Here is a 21,221-nt window from a genome sequence, read left to right on the forward strand (position 1 = left end):
ACGAATCTCAGGACAATTATTTATAAAAATGTTTTACTCTTGATATCAAAAGTGTAATCAAAATACCAAAATGTAAAAAAAATCAGGGCAGAGACCGGGTTCAAACCGGTGTCACCAAAATTGCATTCCAGTGTTGTATCCACTGTGCTATGAAGGCTTACCCTAACTGGTTGGAATATTTAAGCTACATTTGTATATACCTAACTTGGTAATATCAGGTGACAACTTTAACTAGTCAATCACACACAAGGAATGAATTCTACTAGGTAGACATACCTTCATGTGAAGTAATCTTTTTAATGGAAAAATACGAAAAACTGCGAAAAATAAATTATTTGTATACTATGTGGTACTTCAGTTAGTAAGTTTCAATGCATTGTACACATCGATATTAAGTTTATGTCAGTTTTCAACAATTTTCTCTTTTTTTCTCTATTTCATCATACGGAGTACAGCCCCTTTAAACTGTAATTTTGATCTCTTTCAACAAGGGCAGGGGAGAGTATGACACAAAACCAATAAAAAAGTTGTTCCCTTTAATCCTAGACTTGGCTTTACATGTAGCCTTGGCTAGAAATAGCATTTTCTTTAATGCTTGCAAGGGGCATAAACTAGGCATGCATGGCTGGATTACGAAAGGAACCGAGCTCTGATGGATATCTAAATACTGTACAAGTTTCATCGAGATACAGTCAAAACTGAAGACTGTATCGTGTTTACAAGCAATTGTTTACAGATGCACTGACGCACATACAATGTACACATTACCATCACATAAGTTTTTCTGGCCTTTGGCCTGTAGAGCCAAAAATAAGTGTTTACTCATGCATTACCAGGAAACCCCCCAAAATCATTGGCGGTTACCTTTTATATATTTGTATTAAAGGAACTGAGGGAATTATAGTATAGTTCATAACTTTATCTGCCACACAATTATTAGGCATAATTGAACCTTCAATTAAGCTCACCAGAATCCTGGATTTCACAAACTAGAAGCCTAGGGGCCATTCTGTACAATAATGGCAAGCTTGATTTATATGGGAATAACTTTGCAGCACATAAGTATAATGCTTCCATGTATATTTGGCAAAATCAAAAAGAAAGATATGTACCAGTACAATTTAATCAATTAAATCAACAAAGGCAAACATCGAGTGGAAATGATAAACAGTCAACCTTGCAATGTTCAATAAAAAAATCCACAAACATGTTGAGGTTTGGCACAAATTTGACATTTATAAGCAGTTAATACCACACAAATATCGCAACACATTGATTTGTAAATGAAGAGCAAACTTACTTATGTAAACACTGATGTATGTTTTTATATATTACAACATGAATTAGTTTCAGAAATTTCACTTGAATATTGTTGATTGCTTAAAAATTATTTGCAAAATTAACAAACCAATCTGTGCAATTTTAATATTTAGCGAAATATAAATTAACCATAATTGTATAAGTCAAATAAAGATACAGTGTTGCAATTTCAAACCCTACAGACTTCTCTTGAAAAGAAGATCTTCATAAGTTTTTTTTTTACAGAAGACAACCGTTAGTACATGTATGAGGTTAATGCTAGGTGGTTACTGGTACCAAATGAAGTTAAACTGTAGAAGTTTTTGGAATTCAAAATGATGGATTGTATTCAAATTCAATCTGATTTAGCTTTATGTTTGTTCATAATTTATAACTTGTCAAATTTAGCATACATCATCTTTCTCCTCTTTACATCATTCTCTGATAATATATAATCATCAGTATCATCATCGCTCCCTAAAAACAAGTTGCCATCCTCATCCTCCATATCTAAATATTTTGACCTTTTCCGAGAAATATTACAGCTAGACATTTTGTCACATTCTCCACAATTAGATTCACTTCTCACAACAGTAGAATCTGTTTCAGTTTCGATATTGACGTCATGCTTATGATAGGACTGCATTTTCTGATGGTCTAGCACATACTTTTTTTTGGTCTTTGGTACAGCCCTAAATATTGCACCAGGCTCATTTGATGTGTTGACTAACCTTTCTCTTTCCTCTTCTTTTAAGCATTGCTGCACTGGATCATCTGGTTTACCATTCCTTTCGACTTCACTCAGTTTGTCCTTCATTTTATTCACAAGGCTTTGCTTTGCTTGCTGGAGCAAAAATGTTTTGTACTTGAGAATATCTCCAATGTGTGTGTCTATATCATTCTTCGTTGTCTTTTTCTTTGACATTTTAATCCATGGAAGCTCTGCAGCTAGGGATGACAGGGTTTCACGAACTTCAGAATATAATGATCCTGTTGCTGTATTGTAACTAATCTTAAAGTTGCTGCAGAATTCTCTAAAGAAGACTTTTCTACTTTTTTCTTTATTAATATTCTTCCAAGCATAATAAGCTGCCACTTCAGCAACATGATGAACACTACGGCTCTGCGCTACAGTGGCAGTCTTCAAAATCTCAACCAATTCAAGAGCAAGCTTTATAACATCTTTCCCAAACCCTAAAGACTGGAGGTAGCCATCAACCTGATGAATTATCGGAACAGGAGGTAACTGGATATCAAATGCTGTCTTCAACAACTTAAAAGCTCTACCGCAATGTTTCAAGGTAGAAGTCCCATCAGCTTTGGAGCAAATCTGAGACATTGAAATACATCTCTCTTGTTTCCGTATCTGTACATACAGGCAAGCTAAACTCATTCCTGTTCTAGAATCTTCCCAAGTACGTTTTACACACTTTTCATAAACAGCTTCAAACAAATTCTTTCCATCTTCTCTAATAAATTCTTCAAGATTGAGCTTCCGACCAACTTGATCAATCAAATCCTTTCCTTTAAGCAGACCTTTTGATGGACCTGTATCATCAGATCTCATCCATTTGGGTCGAGTTCTAGGCCCGTGTCCTGTACCGTCTGAAATGGATGTTCCCTGAGAGAAAAAGGAGATAAAATTATATATTAATCTTCAAATAGAAATAACTTGTGAGCATTATACAGAAAGCAGTCTTAATTTCACATTAAGGAAAAAAAGTATATGTGTAAGCATTTTGAATGGGGCAGATTTTTTCCAAAAAATTGATAAAAAACAACAACATGGTGATTTCATGACTAATTTAACAGCAGTTATAAATGTTAAGGGCTTTATCTAAATAGTTGATGTACCTATGTTCATGAATTACATTTCGAAGTTGATTACGAACATAGTGTGCTATATTTTCAGTGATTTATCTTGGTTCAATTTACTGCCTTTTAAAGGCTGTCTCCCTCAGAATCAAACTAATAAAACAGCAATGTATTTCTTGAAAAAAAAATCATAACCTGAATCCAACGAAACCAACTTAAAAAGGAATCACTAATGTTTCACTAGGAAGTAATACTTGGCCATGGTCAGAAAAGGGGGTATAATTAACAAAAGCTTAGAATATTTAGGCTACCCCGGTACTCCTGAATGTAATCAGTAGCCACAATTATTTTCAGGGAAGCTTGTTGACTTTACAGCAGTTTCTCTCATGTTTTTACCCTATATATATATATATATATATATATATATATATATATTATAAAGACAAGGTATAGACGACTGATTGCACAAAAGTCTTCACAGTGCATGTGCATTTTCAACTAATGCATTCTGAACAAGTGCACCATACATTGAGTTTTCACACAGGACTGTTAATTTGTCAAAGTCGCCAACTTATGTGTGGGCAGCCATCAGCCAATGAAATAGTTTAATAAAACTGTAATGCTCAGAAATCAAATTGGCCAAAGAACGAAACAAACTTGATGGGATACTTTTGCCAATTTTAGGGATGAATTTCAGTCATAAACAATGTATAAAGTGGTTGGTCTTAAAACTCATGATTCTTCATTGAACTAGATATTTTTTAGGGTACATGTACATCATTGCAGGCACCGTGATATTTACTGAGGTTATTTCATATTTTGGAAGTTTGCAAACATGTGTCCAAGTGCAACAATATATTTATTTGATGAACAACTCAATACTGTGTTGATTTTGTTTTTTTAAAGTCATTTGTTTCTTTATATAATTCATCTGATAAATAAAAAAACCCTACTTTAATCTGTTCTACATCGTTATTTTATTTTTTTGAGAATTGTAAAATTTGTTTTCTGCCCCTCGTCTGTTTCAAATATATATATACAGGGTAAAGAAAAATCGAGAAACCCCTGTCGTTGACATTTGAACATTTTATTATTTCTTTAAATTCTTAACATAAGGACCAAAAATTGACAAAAGACGAAGGCTGCACAACATCCTTTTTTCATATAGAATTAAACATGCCTTCATTCCTGTTATAGGCCCTAGATGTACATGGTATAAAGAATGTAACTCATTTAGAAAGGGTTGGGCTTTTTTAATAACAAACTGTATTAATATATGTTTATACATATCTGAAAATAATTAATTGCTGTTTGTGAAATTAAAACAGATTTTAAGCTTACATGTATAAATAATTGTATAATAGTGTACTAAGTGTCTTTGACGATTTTTGTTTTGGTGACTACGCGTTTACATCCCACTTGTTGTTTTCCTAGCCAAGAATGACAGATCCCAGCGCTAAGTATATTGAGCGAAAAGATAACGAGCACCTGCTAAATAGTTCACAAATGGCGATGCTTTGACAGATCGATCTGAATTAGTGTTTCATAAAACACTTAAGTGTAATTTAAGAGAAATAATTGTCTAAAAATTATTTATGTTTAACTTTTGTGTTTTTATTTAACAATGCAGTGTCAACATTGTGGAGTTACAGTTTAAAAATATATTTTACATTGGTATGAATCAGTCCACTCTTGGCGTTTATGGAACAAAATGAATATCCAAATGTTAAAAAAGTTCCCTAAACGTGCATTATTGTGGCTATACGCGCAATATTGTGGCTAAATACTGTACTTGATATTTTTGGCATGGGATTTACAAATTAAAGAGTTGTGGTGTTACAGGGAAATGTCCAAAGCCAAAGGAAAAGAAAATCCCTGAACTTCCATTATTGTTGATAAATATATGTGGAGTCAAAAAAGTATGCATTATTTATGCCTACTGATTGACGATACATTTCCGAACAGGACACAAATCCCAAACACCGGCTAAAACACGCGTTTGTTTACCGTGATCGTTTATTTGATGATCTAGATCAATACAGAGGCTTGCCTTGGTCACACTTGCGAAGTTTTATCTTGTTTTGTTAAGCATTTTTCTTAAAAAATGCCATTCAATGTTTATAGGCTTAAAGATCAAAATGTAGCACATAGGGGAATGACGTCAGAGGGCGCACGCACATCTTAGGAATTGCAGTTATGTTGACCAACATTCAAGATATCTATAAATAGAAATCATGCTTGAATTGCATGTTTTGAAAACAGCGGAAACAATAAATAACTTTGCAGCTAAGTGTTTATTTAATATAGCATACATATTAATTATAATTTTATGACCATGTATTTTCACTTTGCAAGTGTTCAGTATTTGTGCCCTCCATAGCATAAATTTAAGGGTGATTTACTGTCCATAGAATGAACGATTTTCGATATAAAATTGATGAGATCGTGAATCTGTACTTTGGCAGATATTGTCACATTAACCAAAGATGCTTCATACGAAATTTTAACTTACTTCAACAAAAACTCCGAGATAATTGTGAAAAACCTCAAAACGTGTTCGGATTTGTGACCTTAGCCAGTACATACCCCACTTGCTTATGAGAATAAATTTATGGTATTTAAAAAGGACGATTGATTCACCGTGAATTCTCCAGAAGATGTGAAATCCTGACGGTCATCCACTATTGTTCCACATTCTGTACAAACATTAATCGATCGACCATTTTCGAAGTCGTCAATAACGTCTTCAGAGCCACAATTGCAGCATCTAGGCATTTTGGACGACTGGAATAGTCAAAGAAATATACGTTCAATTTTGTTTTCGTTTTTGGAAAAGTGTTGTCTGCTACTTAATCGGGCGAAAACGGTTATTTTGGTACGGGTTACAACCAGAGCTAATACGCAATTACCTCCCCTAACCACAGGGGCAGAAACAAAATATATATAAATATACATATAGGCTTAAATAAACAAAAATAATTTGTTTCTGCCCCCCGTGCCCCTAAAAAATATCTTTACTATATTGGCCATATTTTATAAACTTTTTGAAGGCATAAATTTGCTTATAAACGACATATTTGCCAAATTTCAAGGATATTTATAATGTTCTTTTAGTACATGTGTTTTACAATTATTTACAATTTCCAAAAACTTTGACATATAAATTTGAGAAGCTGAAATGTATGGAAATTTGAAGAAGCTTATTTGGAAAGTAAACAAGAAGGCACGGAGCGTTTACAAAAGCTTGACTGTTTTTATTTCCCGTCTACGATCGGCATAACTCAACAACTATTAAAGTCAGAGTAATGGACCTTGCAACACAATGGCTATATATGTGCCTTGCGTACCATGATATCATTTGTTTAAAAAATGAACAAGTATTTTTATAATGCTGACAACGCCAAGAACCTCTACCTTTTTCGTCAAAAGAAACTTGGGCCTCGGAGTACGAGTATGATTAGGAGCTGGGACCAACAACAAAATCTACTCCCTGGCTTAAAGGCCTAGTTTAAGGAATGTTTGTCATGATAATCCCCTGCTGTGCATCTCCTGCTAATTGCACTGGTGACACAGTAGGGGCCAATTTCCTGAGTATTCGTGTATTGGCTCAGGGCCATTTAGGATCCATTTCTATGATGAAAATTCTAAAACTGCACAGCAGGATACTCAGATTAATATCAGTAAACAGAGGTTGTGTACTAAACACAGTTTTTTTTTTTTTTTTTTTTTTTGGGGGGGGGGGGGGCTTATAGAAGGCTTAAACTAAGCCTTTAAAGCACTTGAAAGTCATCACGTGGTCTCAAAAGTACATTGGATGAACAAGATGGGCGCAAAAATCATGGCTTTGACGGCAAAAATGAGGTATACTCATTAATTCTTGCTGATAATCTAGGATCTTCAGAATTGGTGCAGAGAACCTATATACATATTAATACCAAATTTTGCTTAGGTGCTTTTCTTTTTCCAAAAGTTTTTTTTTCGTTTAGGCCCTAAACTCATTACATGTTTTAATTATGTTCTGAACAAGCCTTTTATTTGAGCACTTTCAGCACAATCCAAGGTATATTGAAATTATTTCTTTAAAGCTGCACCCTAACAGGTGGACCATTTTGAAATATTTGTATTTTTGTATTGGAATGAGCCAATGTTTGCGTAAATCACATGAAACCATCGATATAATACTACTGACAAAGGAATTACAGAAGCATATCTTAAGAAAACTTTAACATATTTTAACTTAAGTGTTATATTTGGAGTTGTTATATCACTTCAAAATTCTTTAATATTAAGTTTTCATCTTTAAAAATTTAAATGTCCATATTTTAATTGCAGAATCAACACAAAGAATAATACTTTCTACCTGTGTAATAAAACAGTTAAGGAAATTGTAAAATTTTAACTAAGGATGATTCTGTAATTTATGGCCCCAGAGATCGCATTTTTAATTTTTACGTTCAAAACATTAAACATTTTATAACAGAAAGCGTTTCCAACGCTTTAGGAAAAATGAGTGTTTTGGCCTAAAAACAATCCAGTAAATATGGAAACATGCGATCTGATCTTTTGCCATCAGTCTTATATCACTGGTTTCCAGACATTAAAGCAAAAATGAACTGAAATTCTAAGACAAAAAAACTACCAAAACAGCTAATCTGTGAGATTGCAGCTTTAAAATAATGATAACGCTTTAGTATGTATCCGTTCTTAGTACTACACAGTCAGAACCCCTCGGCCAGCATCCAACAAAATTGACTATATATCGAAGCTTGCCGGAGATGACCGAGTTGTTACGATTGAGTAACGGAAAAAAAATATGTCGGACGTTTTGACTTGATCCTGTTCATAGATGGCGTTGTGAAAAATGATGAAAACAATCAAACAATGTTTTGATATTTAACTGTGACAGAAGAAGCAATATTGTTGATAGTTTTAGTTTGTATGTATCATTCAGTTACTTTTAATTTTTCACTGTCTTTGAATTTGAAATAAATTGTCTCTTAATTTCGCGTGTTTGGTTATCTTCGGTTACATACAACTATTAGTCTGTTAACAGGTTTGCTGTCTAGTCTAAAATAATAGACAGCTAAATCCTGTGTTTTAATGCAATTGATGCCTGTTTTTGTGAAAAAAATCTTTGCACTTACATGATAAAATATGAATATAAGCATTTATTATCTATATCAACCATAAATACTTTTCTAAATACAATTTCAATATTTTTCAAAAACCTCTGTTTTTGCACAAACCTGTTTAGACTTTAGGGATTTGAAGAATCCTGTATTACACGTCTATCATTTTAGACAATGGTCACACTTACGGAGTTTCATCTTGTTGTTTTGGTGTTTTTTTTTTAAAAATGCCATTCAATCTTATTACCCTTAAAGATCTAAATGTAGCACATGTTATGAAAAACATCGGAAACAATAAATAACTTTGTAGCGAAATGTTTATTTAATATTAATTATAATTCTATGACCATGTATTTTTGCTTTTCAAGTGTTTGGTATATGTGCCCTTCATAGCATAAACTTAAGGGTGGTTTACTGTCCATAAAATGAACAATTTTCAACATAAAATTGATAAGATTGTCAATCTGTACTTTGACAGATGATGTCACATTAACCAAAGATGTTTCATACAAAATTTTAAACTTACTACCAAAAAAATGTTCCAAGATAATTGTAAAAAAAACTCTAAAAGTGTTGGGATTTGTTGGTGGGTGGGTCTGGGTGGGAGAGATGGATTGGGATGGATAGTTTAGCTTAGACTAAATAAAAACAAAAATGGACTTAAGAAGACTTAGTACAGCCTTAGCCTCAAAACGGAGCATTTAGGGATGACATGTATGTAGATGGACCGAGTACAGCCTCATTATAATATCACCTAAGTCTAAGGCTAATGCAGTAAGTGATTAACTGTTATGTGTTCGCATTCTAAATTAAATATCTGATAAATCGGACACTTGACTATTGTGTTACACACACTGTGTTTTGGAAACAAAGCTGTAATGGTATTTCTCCATTATAGCTGTTAATTGTCTCTAGAGGCTCTTGTGGATGTTATCCACTTTATCCAGTCAGAAAATTATGTAAAATCCATGTGTGCCTAGAAATCTTGTTGAAGTGTCAAGCTACAATGTATTTTACTGGTTATCTCCATTGTCAAGCTTTGGTAGTTTCTGTGTAGTTTATAGATATATTTATTATATTACCGTATGTTTGATTTCACAGAACCAACAGTATGGCTGGAACAGTGATGTCACTGGACATAGTCAGCATTGACCACTGTTATTCAAAGCCCTGGAGTGCCCACCCAGATGCCAGCAATGCACGTCCCCTCCGTACCCTGTACATGGACAAGTTTCCAAGAAACAGAAGCCTGGAACAGTCCCTACCGTTTGTTACTTAGCTTAAGGCTGTTTTATTTACATGCAGTATATTGTGAATGTACATTTCATTTTATATGTTATATAGCAAATCCATATCAATATTCAATAAGTATGTCAAATGGCTTTTTAATTTACCTCATGTGTCATTGTGCAAGTTTGTCCTGGCACAGTCTCATCTGCTTAGAGGACATCATTAAAATTATTTGCATGATTCATATGAAACTTAAACTGATAAGTCTATAGTAGGATTATAGGATATCATTGGCCTGATCTGCAGTTTGCAAAAGTTTACATTTAATCTTTCATGTGAAGATAGAAACTATTAATAATGTATGGGGTATTCTGTAGTAGTTCATGTACTTGTCAGAATGTCTTGTTCGAACAACCTTACCATGATTAATGTATGTTTTTAGGGAGCCTGATATTCAAATAGATGTTGAGTCCGTGACCCCTGTCATGCCGGTAATGTATGACACGAGTAAGGCGCGCAGTCTGATGTGTGAGGTGGAGAGACAAGTGCTCAGTCTCCATGATGACAGGGGAGATGAGTGGGAGGACAAGGTGAACAGGTACGTCACAGTAAAATGCAGACAATTAGCCTGCAAAGCCAAGGGTCATCATTCTTTGTTTTATTTGTGGTTTGAAAAAAGTTTGAGTACCAATCCAACAGTTTGAGTATAGACTGAGAGAGACATTGAATTGTGAGTAAGTGAGAACCCTGAAATGTTTTGTGGCTTCTTCCTGAAATTTAATGTCTTACTACAGTTTACGCCTCATAATTTTAGCTTGCTTGTGAGGACATCTCTAGATTAGAGTCTGTTTTCTGGGTAGAAGCCAGTCTGGTGTCTATTAAGAGAATGCTCACTTATTAGGCTTGAACAAACAGGCTTTTAAGTGAGAGCTGGGAACTTACACCACCAAAGCATTATTATTTGTCATGAATAAGTATTTATTTTGACACTAAATGTAAGCTGAACACCAGACCTTTTTAGCTCGACTATTTGAAGAATAAAGAGAGCTTTACTACTCACCCATGTGTCGGCGTTGGCCTCACACCTTGGTTAAGGTTTTGCGTGCAAGCACACATAGGTTAATATCTCAGCAACTACTTGAGGTATTGCATTGAGACTTTATACAATGGTACTCAACCATCTAACCTACTTAATTAACCAAGTTAGATAACTCTAGTTTGCATTTAATGCAAAAAATAGGCCTTTATTATTTGACTTAGAAATTCTGGTTAAGGTTTTGCGTGCAAGCACACATAGGTTAATATCCCAGCAACTACTTGAGGTATTGCATTGAGACTAAATACAATGGTACTCAATCATACAACCTATTAATTAACCAAGTTAGATAACTCTAGTTTGCATTTAATGTAAATAAATGCCCTTTATTATTCGACTTAGAAATTCTGGTTAAGGTTTTGCGTGCAAGCACACATAAGTTAATATCTCAGCAACTACTTGAGGTATTGCATTGAGACTTTATACAATGGTACTCAACCATCCAACCACTTAATTAACCAAGTTAAATAACTCTTGTTTGCATTTAATGCAAAATAATTGCCCTTTATTATTCGACTTAGAAATTCTGGTTAAGGTTTTGCATGTTACCACATTTAAGTCAATATCTCAGCAAATATATCATGTATTGCATTGAAACTTTATACAATGGTAATAAAGCATCCAATCTACTTAAATAACCAAGTAAGATAACTCTATTTTGCTGTTAATTCAAATAACGGCCCCTTTTTTATTCGACATAGAAATTCTGGTTAAGGTTTTGCATGTAACCACTTTTAAGTCAATACCTCAGCGAATACATTGCATTGAAACTTTACACAAAGGCTCCAAACCATTAAACCTTCTTATTTAATCAAGTAAGATAACTCTATCTTTTATATTATATAATTTCTGCCTCTTGATTATGCGACTTAGAAATTCTGGTAAAGGTCTTGAATGTTAGCACACATAGGATAATATCTCAACAACTACTTGATGTATTGCATTGAGACTTTATACAATGGTATTCAACCACCCAACCTAATTGAATAACCAAGTTAGATAACTGTATTTTGCAAATAATGGCCCTTTATTATTAGACTTAAAAATTCTGGTTAAAATTTTGCCTGTAACCATATTTATGTTAATATCTCAGCACATCATGTATTGCATTGGAATCTAATCTAACAGTGATCCATGCATGTTTTGCCAAAACTTTTCAATCCTTACACTGAAAAGCGGCAGAATAGTCGAGCGCGCTGTCTCTGTGACAGCTCTTGTTATTTTAGTTATAAAGAAAATGAGCATAGTGATGAGAATATTACTAGTCATAAAAATCCTAATCAACAGGTTCCACTGTATTTCAGGGTTGGTTGGACTCCCCAGCAAAACCGGCTATTTAACAAAGTCAACAAGCTTCTAGTGGGTGACAGGCTGTCCAAACTAGCTAATGTCGGGGTAGGTGGTATTTCATAAGGAAATCAGATTGTGTTACTTTTACAGGCAGGCAGTAGAGTCATGTGAAGGGTTATACTTGTTTGATTTATGACAAAGTGAACTACAATGTATAAAAAATATAATATTAAAAAGGCATTATTTAAAAACCTTAATATTGAAAATTGGTTACTTTATATGAGGCTTCTTATCTCTTAATTATAAAATAGTTATTTGATGATCTGTACATTACTCATTAGTGATCAATGACCATGTTTTCTCTCTTCTGGAATGTTCACATGTGTATTATTCCAGACCAAGAATGAGCCAATACAGAGAAGGAACCAGGTGGATAAAACTGCCAAGAGGGTCAGACATGCTTTGGCTACCTATAAATGGGTAAGTAAACATTTAAGAGAGTGGTTGCAGCATGTGGGATCAAAGTTACCTGGTATTTAGACGGTGGTTTGGGCAGTCAAGCTATCTGATTTGAGAGATTCAGTCCCTAGGGTGATCCCTTGGTCTAATAAAAAAAATATGTGTTCTTGTACTTCACATACGGGCGGGTACCAGTCATAGCTGGACTGGCCAAAACTTCAGTCCAGGTAACTGTGGGTGAAATGGCATTTTTTTAGCGCATGTGAAACAAGGCAGACACCCAGCAGTTACTTTGTCTGGCAGCATTGTTGTTGTTGTTGTTTTCACACTCATTTCAGATTGATGACTTTTGAATGACTTGTTGCAGAGTCTTATACTTGGTATATGCACATTGATAATGGTCAGTAGATGATACATGTACCTATTGGAATGTTTTTAATGGCCCTATCAACAGGGGACACATCCAATGTGCGGTATTATATGCAGATACTTTCAACAATGGGTATTACAGGCTGTGAAAATTTTCACTATCTAATGTATGGCATGCTTATTTCTGGGGTTTTACCAGCTTATATGGTGCCGAAAAGCCAGCAGCTAGAATAATTGCTTTGCAAGGCAATTAGAAAAGTTAATGGAAAAATTGCATTACTTACAAGCATAAAGGTGATAATTTCAGAACCCAAAACTGATGCAGTGGTTACATGGAGTGTTGTTGGACAATTTAGGAACACAGGCGTTGGCTATATATCTAGAAGTGCTACAGACTCTAAGAACAAAGGTAAGAACCTCTTTGTTTTACCTGCTAGTTCCATACTTTCATGAAATTATCTCTCAACTGTCATACAAGACTGCTCAAAAGTTGAGATCTTATATATATATACATCTATTAATTTAATTAGAGTTTCATTCATTATCTAGTAGAATGGAAACTACATATCATATGTGTGTATCTGGCTTCACTGTAGGATGTGTGAAATAAAAATATGTTTTACTTATTTCTATCTTTGATCATTTTTGGTATGTAACAATAATGTTGATGATCTTTTTAAAGAACATGAATTCATTTGGAACTGTTCAAAATGGATGGAGATTTGTTAATGGTGGATCACTTCCCTTGGTTAGGCAGTCTTCTGGTTTGAGAAAATGGTTTCTCAAAGCATTTGGAAAAGGACACAACTCCTGGTTTCTACCCAGGAAACAGACCAGAGTGTCATTTAATATCAGCTTAACATTTCCCGTCACAATCAGGCATAGGCAAATTAGGTTCTCTGAAGAGAGACTAAGACCAGCATTTTTTTTAATTCTTAATTCTAGAAACTCTATTTCTTTCATTTTTCTTCAATCACAATTTTTAACATATTGTACTTGGATTTACATGATCGCTATGATGAATTTAATATTGGTTAAACCAAATCTGTTTCAAATGTGTCTATAAGTATTAAAGGGCTATTCTTTTGAAAAAATAATATAAAAATATATATGGGATGGTTCTGTTTTGTTTTGTTTTGCTTTTAAATGTTTAAGCAAACTTCTACAGAGGACATTCAAATTTTAAAGTGCCTTTCTTGTTGGTTGTATGTTAAAATGGAATACGGTAAGCCTAATAAAGTAAATACTCTAAAACTATTCTATTTGATTATCAGATACCAAGCCTGATTGACCGTATGACCTCTGTGGGTGGTACCTCGCTGCGATCCCAGCAGCTGTCAGGCGAGGTTCTTGCCAACATCATCAAAAAGTCCTGGGACCCCATTCACAGCACTTACTCACAGATGAAACTGGTTAGTGAGCTTAAAGTCGTTTAATGTTTGAACCTTTATAAATTACTGATTTTGATGATTGTCTTTAAATGAGATATGCAGCTTTCTGTTTTGCATTTTTTTTAAAATGATGAACAAGATTGGAACTTTATTAATACTGCAGAACTGAAGAAAAAAAGCTTGCCAGTGGATCTTTAACGTGATTACATAAATTTGTCTGATCAATTTGTGAATTGGGTGATACATCTTACAGAAAAAGCTGCCAGGGAACCCCTTGATCTTGGTAGCCCCCAGCGGCCCCACAGGCCCTAACAGCCCACAGACTAAGAGGATGCGATACTGGAACAACCAGCTTATGGGGCTCGGGAAGGTTATACCGGTCATGATGCACATGATCAACACTGGCAGCGGGGTCAGCATTGCCCAGTGCCTTGAGCATATGATTGTGGCTGTGAGAACTAAAGTTGAAGAGGTATGGAGATTTTGTAGACTGTCCATATATATATTTCATCTATAGTCAAGGTTATGTCTTAGCCTTGGTGTATTTAGTTTAGTCTTGCAAAACTTTAACCTTGACAATAACTCAAAAACCCTTCAAGATTTTCAAAAGAAAATTTAGTACACTTGTTACTAGAGACAATGCACAAATGTATAGTACTTGTAACGCCTTTAACTCTGACTTTTATGTTGAGTTATAACCCATGTCTGGCAGAAAAAAACAAGTTTATGTTGCATTTAGTCTGCTGCGCTATTGTTAACTTCATGATCAAATTGTGAAATTGTAGTTTCTTGTTCTCTGTTGACAAATGTATTTAATTTAAAATAAAAACAAAAGTTTCAGTAAAGCCATTTTATGATTGATTGTTTCCAGCTGAAGTCCCACTTTGTGAACAGACCCATAGTTCTTTTGGGTTGGAACATTGGAGCTCTTGTTGCTTGTCATGTGGCGTTACAGGAGAGCGTGTCAGCCATTGTGTGTCTGGGATTCCCATACACTGGTGTCGGCGGAGGAAGAGGAGTAAGTAGTGGCTTTTGATAAATGTTTCTCTTGAATTTGTCAAGTGCAAACCACAATGACAAGATTAAGAAAGAGTTCAGCCCTTTTGTTTCTGCAGTATATAAAAGTAAGAAGATCTGTCAGGTCTAAAGCAAAGTACTTTGAGGTATAAGTCTAGGGACTGCAGTGTCAGAAAAGTTGTCTTTGTATGTAAACAGTTACACATAGACATTCTGAATACCGTTTTATTCAAATTTTGTACCTTTGTCTTTATAATGATAATGTTAATGAAAGGTTATTCATTTTCATATTTTTTCACTGAAAACTTGCTTAAAGCATAAATTGAAAATAAGACTTTTCAAACAGTTACTTTTAGGATGCAATATGTTTTCCCATTTGTACCATTACCTCTAATAATATTAAAAATTGGTTTGTTAATCAGGATGCTGATGACCAATTGCTAGACTGCCGAACCCCAACCCTGTTTGTGATAGGCCAGCATGCGAACACCTGCTCAATTGATGATATTGAAGACATGCGTGAGAAAATGCGGGCAGAAAACAGCCTTGTTGTTGTTGGCGGGAGCGATGATAATCTTAGAATGTCACGGGCAAAGAAAAAGTCAGAAGGCTTGACGCAAATCATGGTGGATAAAGGGATATTGGTAATAATTGTTATTACTGCTTGAGCAATAATGTTAAATATGGATTTTGACATCAAGATATTCGATTAAGACCCGGTTTTTTTAACGTACTTGGTAGCCTTATTAATTAAAATTTCTTATTTTTTAGATGAATCATTGTGATTGTGTCAGGAATCATTTTCATACTTGTGCAAAACTTTTTCCATTCTTTAAGCACATTAAGTTCAAGGCCATGCATCTGTTAAGTGCAGAAAAGAGCTTCCTTGTGGTAACCCAATGCCCTATATGCTTTCTGTATTACTACATAATAAGATATCATACTTCCTTTGAGCTGGTGATATTAGTACAAAACCATAAGTTAAGGGCATGAAAGATTTTCCTTTGAATAATCTTATGCTGTTTAACTTCACTATTTCCACAGGATGAGATATCAGACTTCCTTGGAGGTGTGTTAACCCAGGGAGCGATCATGCAGGAGTCGGTTATTGTTGACCTTTCCGATATCAGTGGTGCTCGGAAGACTGTCCAGGTTCAGGACATTGACAGCTTTGCTACACAGACCACTGTAAGTCATTTTGTATGATGGATAAGTTTTAATTTATTACTGTTTATACAAGGTTTTCTTGAACAAATTGAGTTATCATATTGTGCTACTGTGGATATCCTCCTATAGGAGTTAATTCAGTTTCAAATTTGCTCATAGAAGTTTATAAATTAGTAATGTGATTTTGATTCTTGAATGCAAATTTTTAATTGTCAAATGATTTAATCTAAAAAAAAATAACCATAATTTCTGCAGCCAAATTAAAAATTATGTTTATTACCATTTACAGCTCGATGGATCAGAGGAAGGTACACCTGGGCGACTGTCAATAGCAAAAGCCTTGCGGGCTCGTGCACTGGGCAGTTCATCCTCGTTTGACTCACCCCAGAGTGTCAGCTCTGTGGCTAGCATGGGGTCTCCTGTTAGAAGTAGGTCTTGCCCCTACATGTAGTACATAATTTCATTACACTTTAACTCAACAAGGTACATGTAACAATAGTGATATATATCATGTGATCCAATTCCGATGGAAAAATCCGCCAAGGGCACATGTGTTAGCTGCTTATATGAGGTTTGCCAAGTTACTGGTCAAGCTTCCTGCCAGAGGGTCAGATATTTTTATCTGAACTAGAAACACACAAAAAAATTTTTTTTTTTTTTTTTAAATTAAACCTTTCTACATTTTTTTGGTAGAAATATATATATACAAAAGCGCTTTATTGAAATGCCATCCTTTACTTTCCATAAACTATACAATAGAAGATAGAAACGGAGCATTGTTACATGGAAATAAAAATCTTGGATTTAAAGGTGGTTGGACCAGTAACTGTATGGCATAATTCAAACAGCATTTCGAGAATTATTACGGTATCACTAGTTGACTTGTTTATGTATATAAAACTTAATACTGATTTTGTAGCTTTAACTATTTGTTAGTGACTGCTTTGCTCTTTATTTTTCAGTCAAAAGGAAATATACAAAGCGTAAAGATGTGACAAAGCCCCTTGGCATCCCCAGCCCGAGAAAGAGGTTCCGCTCCACTCCGACCCCACCCCCCATGTTGAGCCCCGTATCCATGGTACAGTCACCGCAGTCAGCTGGCACCCTTCAGACAATGGCTTGTAAGAAAGGTTTCCTTTAAAATGATTTTTGTTACCAACCTAAATTATGTATTTTTTTTGTGGTGGCATGATGGACTAGCTGAGACAGTCACTTTAAATAGGAAAAAAAACAATTACTATGAAAAATGTTAATGAACTAATATGTTTTCCATATCTCTTGTATAAACTGATTTAATATTTTGGTATTCAGTGAAATTTGAAACAGCCAACAATGTATATCTTTCACAAGAATTTAATACTGGGCAAGTGTCGTGTTTCAGACAGTAGCTAAATAATCGGACACTTAGATAAAAGTCATTACTCAACAAAATTTAATATAAAATCATATTTAAAAAGATTTTTTTTTTCTTGTTACAGGTGCTCCAGAGCTGAGTGGTCTATTGCAGTCTCGCTTACCAACATTCCGCATTGTAACAGATGAGAGGGGACAGAGTAGGGCTGTGTTTGCCACACCTGCTACCCCCACCTCTCAGGCATCAACAACTGAGGCACCACTCGTCAACTTGCCCTCACCCGCTATTTTAGGTATGTTACTGTATATTTCTAGAATTTGAGTGTGTAGAATTAAGTTGAGTACTGTATGTAACTGGCATAGCTGAATTTATTTTGTTCTTTTTTCCGTAAAGAGCATTATTCTGTTACTTACATTTGTTAAGGTGACAAATTGATGTGTCTGAAGTTGATATGCACAAAAAATCATAACATCACGAAATGGGTCTGCAGTACACAACATGGACTAGGAAATGCTGTGATATTACTTCTTGTGCAGTGTATTCAATTTCAAATGACATCAGTCTATAAATTTCCCTCAGTTAATAATTTTATTACTACAATTTGTAGGTATAAAAACATGAAGAGAAGAGCCTGGCAGACTAGATTTAATGTTGCATTGAATTGTCATTTTTTCAATACTATTAAATACTTGTTTAAATTCATAATTTTGCTAATAGATAAATTTGAAAGAATTTTCTTCACAAAAATGCTTGATGTTGTAAAATTTCCGAACAAAACAAACAGGGTTGCACAATATGAATTATATGAAATATTTCGGGGGGTGGGGTTACCATGTGTGAATTGCAAATTCAAGTCTTATGTCACCTATGAAGCAATAGTATAATATTCCTTTTTGTTCAAAATTTGAAAATTAGATAATTGAACTCAACAAGAGCATAATTTTATACATGTAGGTAAAAAACATGAATTAAATGGCAGTTTGCTTTAATGAGATTTCAATATGTGAACAAAAACACTGTTCCCTTAGACTTCCATCTGTATTTCTGCTTGTATTATAAAGTCAAACAAAACTATAAAAAAGAAACATTATCTGTATTTATGCTTGTATTATAAAGATAAACCAAACTATAAAAAAACAACATCATTTGTATTTATGCTTTTATTATAAAGTCAAACTAAACTATTAAAGAGCAACATTTCTTTTCCAAGGGTCCTTAGAAGAGCCGCCCCTGGTTGCCTACAAACTAGATGACTACCAGAAGAAGTTTCAAGATCCTGAGCCAACAGCTCCCCGGACCACAGCTATATCTATGGAAGCAATCATCAGGGCTCAGCAGGCATCACAGAGCCAAGCCCAACCAAGCACAAGCACTCCAATCTCATCACTTTTGTCTCTTGCGAGACAGATTCCTGGTGTTAGTTCACCCTCGTCTGTGGCGTCAACCATTCAGCAATTGTTGTCATCCCTGGCTAGATCACCTTTACCAACAAGTGTGATCTCACCAATTATAAGTAGCGCACAGGGACTCATTTCTAGTTCTCATGCTGCTCAATCTGAAGTTTCTGGTATTCAGCAAATTAGCCAATCAGCTGGCTTGTCACAGATTCAAATCAGCCAATCAGGTTCACCATTACAAAACAGTGTTCCAACTCTGATGAGTTCATTGGCTAAGAGCTCAGCTATCCCAGCCAATAGCTTGCTGAAGAGAATGACATCAGTAACCATAGAACAACCAACAGATCTTGCAGCAAAAGCTGCAGCTCCAAAGCCTGAGGTTCATGAAATTGCTACTCAGTCAAGACTTATGTATGTCACGCCATTAAATAACCAAGAAACCACAACCATTGACCTAACTGAGGACACAGACGATAATGAAACAGAAGTTGCTCAGAACAGTGGACCTAGTGCCAATTCGCAGTCTTCTATTCAGATCACTGTAAGCAGGCAAGGTGCTGCCCCATCAATTGAACAGTCTTCCTCTTTACCTCAAGCTATGAGCTTAAGCAAACACAATTTCAGTAACCATCCATCAACCATAAGCTCAACAAAAATTTTGATAGAAAACCCATCGCCAGTAAAAGTAAGTCAACCACAGTTAATTGCATCAAAGATCATTGCAGAAGATGAGGCATCCAATGAACTTCCTCAACTTATCGCCACAAAAATCATTGAAAAGGAGGAAGAACCAATAAATACTGAGCCTCCACAACTATCAGCAATGAACTTAAGAACAGATAACAAAGCATCACATGGCATCCTCCCAAGTTCTAGGGAAGTAATTACTGTCAACAAGCCCATACAAAGCGCTTCTGCTCAATTACCCAAAACCACTGTAACTTTGGTATCCACACCAGTATTGTCTTCACCATCGGTTCCTTCACAGTCATTGAAATCATCAGCAACAAAACTAGATGAAGAACCACATGTTCAGGCTACTTTAGAATTGGAAACGGATAAAGGGACTCTTAAAGATGCAGCATTACCGGTAGATCTGACTGCACCACATTCCAACACAAGTAGGGTGAAAGCAGCTGAAAGTGAATCTCTGTCCTCAGAGAAAAATGTTACAGTGACAGTTATTGGAGGGGCTTCAAAGTCTTCAGCTTGTAAGGAATTGTCTGATCCAGAAATGACCACCTCTCAGCCGTCTGGGAGTATGAATACCATGACGGTTACTGTAGTAGAAGGAACATTGAAGGGTTCAACTAAAAAAGAGGTGTCTGCATTAGCTTCAAACTCTGAATCATCTGGAATAACAAAACAATCAGGTAGTAAAGTGGTGTCAAAAAGTGGAACAACTTCTGAGTCATGTGCAAAGACTGTGACAGTTAATGTAACAGAAGGAGGATCTTCAAAGCCTTCTTCTGGTCAAGCGGTGGCCGGAGTAGCGTCAACCTCTGAAACATCTGGTACACCTAAGCAATTCACTCCAAAAGTAGCTCCTGGATCTGCACAACTCGGTGACAGTTCAGCAAAATCCAAGCAGGCCTCACTGGCTTCTACAAGAACTAGAAGAATCAGGACTCCAAAACATCTGGACCTTTAATGAAACACTTAATACTTGCTGTTAACTCTTTTGTTCATTGTACAAACATAAAAGACCAACCTATACCAGGTTGTTGAAGTCTGGCTTGTTTATGTAAATGTAAACAATATATGCTCTAAAATCTTTTGTAAATAAATGCGTAAAAGCAAGTTGAAGACATTGATGTTTTCCCCCAGATAAGGCAATATATATCTTGGTTTTGATGCCGGAGGCGGTTGTTTTAATTAATCATAATCATCATTGAACCTTATGTCAGTGTTTGTGACATCGAACATTGCTTCGCCTTGCACATCGATATTGTAATCAAAATCCAAGTTTGTTGAGACTGAAAGTGAACAAGAACATGCTATCGAGTATTTATTTCACAATAATTTACATGCATGATTTGCATTGATAATTTGCATAAAGTAATAATTAAAATTGATTACTTTTCTTCCTTGCATTTTTCTTTTAATTTGTATGTACGCGTGTTTAAGATAAAGTATATTGCTGTATTTCCATTCAATGAGGTCATGATAGCTATTGATTAATGAGGTATTGCGCGTATGGCTTAATAA

At 35.0% G+C, this 21,221-nt stretch overlaps 2 protein-coding genes across 2 annotated transcripts; one reads left to right on the plus strand and one right to left on the minus strand.

Moving 5' to 3' along the window:
* Positions 1-1,107: 1,107 nt before the first annotated feature.
* Positions 1,108-5,944, minus strand: LOC128211037 (transcription factor IIIB 50 kDa subunit-like). Its single transcript, XM_052915425.1, has 2 exons — positions 5,755-5,944; positions 1,108-2,920 (listed from the first exon to the last, which is right to left on the minus strand). Exons 1-2 carry the CDS (start codon positions 5,887-5,889, stop codon positions 1,688-1,690), a joined length of 1,368 nt encoding a protein of 455 aa, XP_052771385.1. The 5' UTR covers positions 5,890-5,944; the 3' UTR covers positions 1,108-1,687.
* A 1,976-nt stretch (positions 5,945-7,920) lies between these two features.
* LOC128212326 (KAT8 regulatory NSL complex subunit 3-like) lies at positions 7,921-20,906 on the plus strand. Its single transcript, XM_052917723.1, has 15 exons — positions 7,921-8,050; positions 9,345-9,509; positions 9,916-10,071; positions 11,874-11,964; positions 12,256-12,339; positions 12,995-13,096; positions 13,962-14,099; positions 14,332-14,550; positions 14,950-15,096; positions 15,518-15,739; positions 16,140-16,283; positions 16,552-16,690; positions 17,225-17,383; positions 17,741-17,908; positions 18,827-20,906. The coding sequence occupies exons 2-15, from the start codon at positions 9,355-9,357 to the stop codon at positions 20,662-20,664; spliced, it is 3,762 nt and encodes a 1,253-aa protein (XP_052773683.1). The 5' UTR covers positions 7,921-8,050; positions 9,345-9,354; the 3' UTR covers positions 20,665-20,906.
* Positions 20,907-21,221: the final 315 nt, after the last annotated feature.

This window comes from Mya arenaria, chromosome 12 (assembly GCF_026914265.1).
Source record: "Mya arenaria isolate MELC-2E11 chromosome 12, ASM2691426v1".
NCBI lineage: Eukaryota > Metazoa > Mollusca > Bivalvia > Myida > Myidae > Mya > Mya arenaria.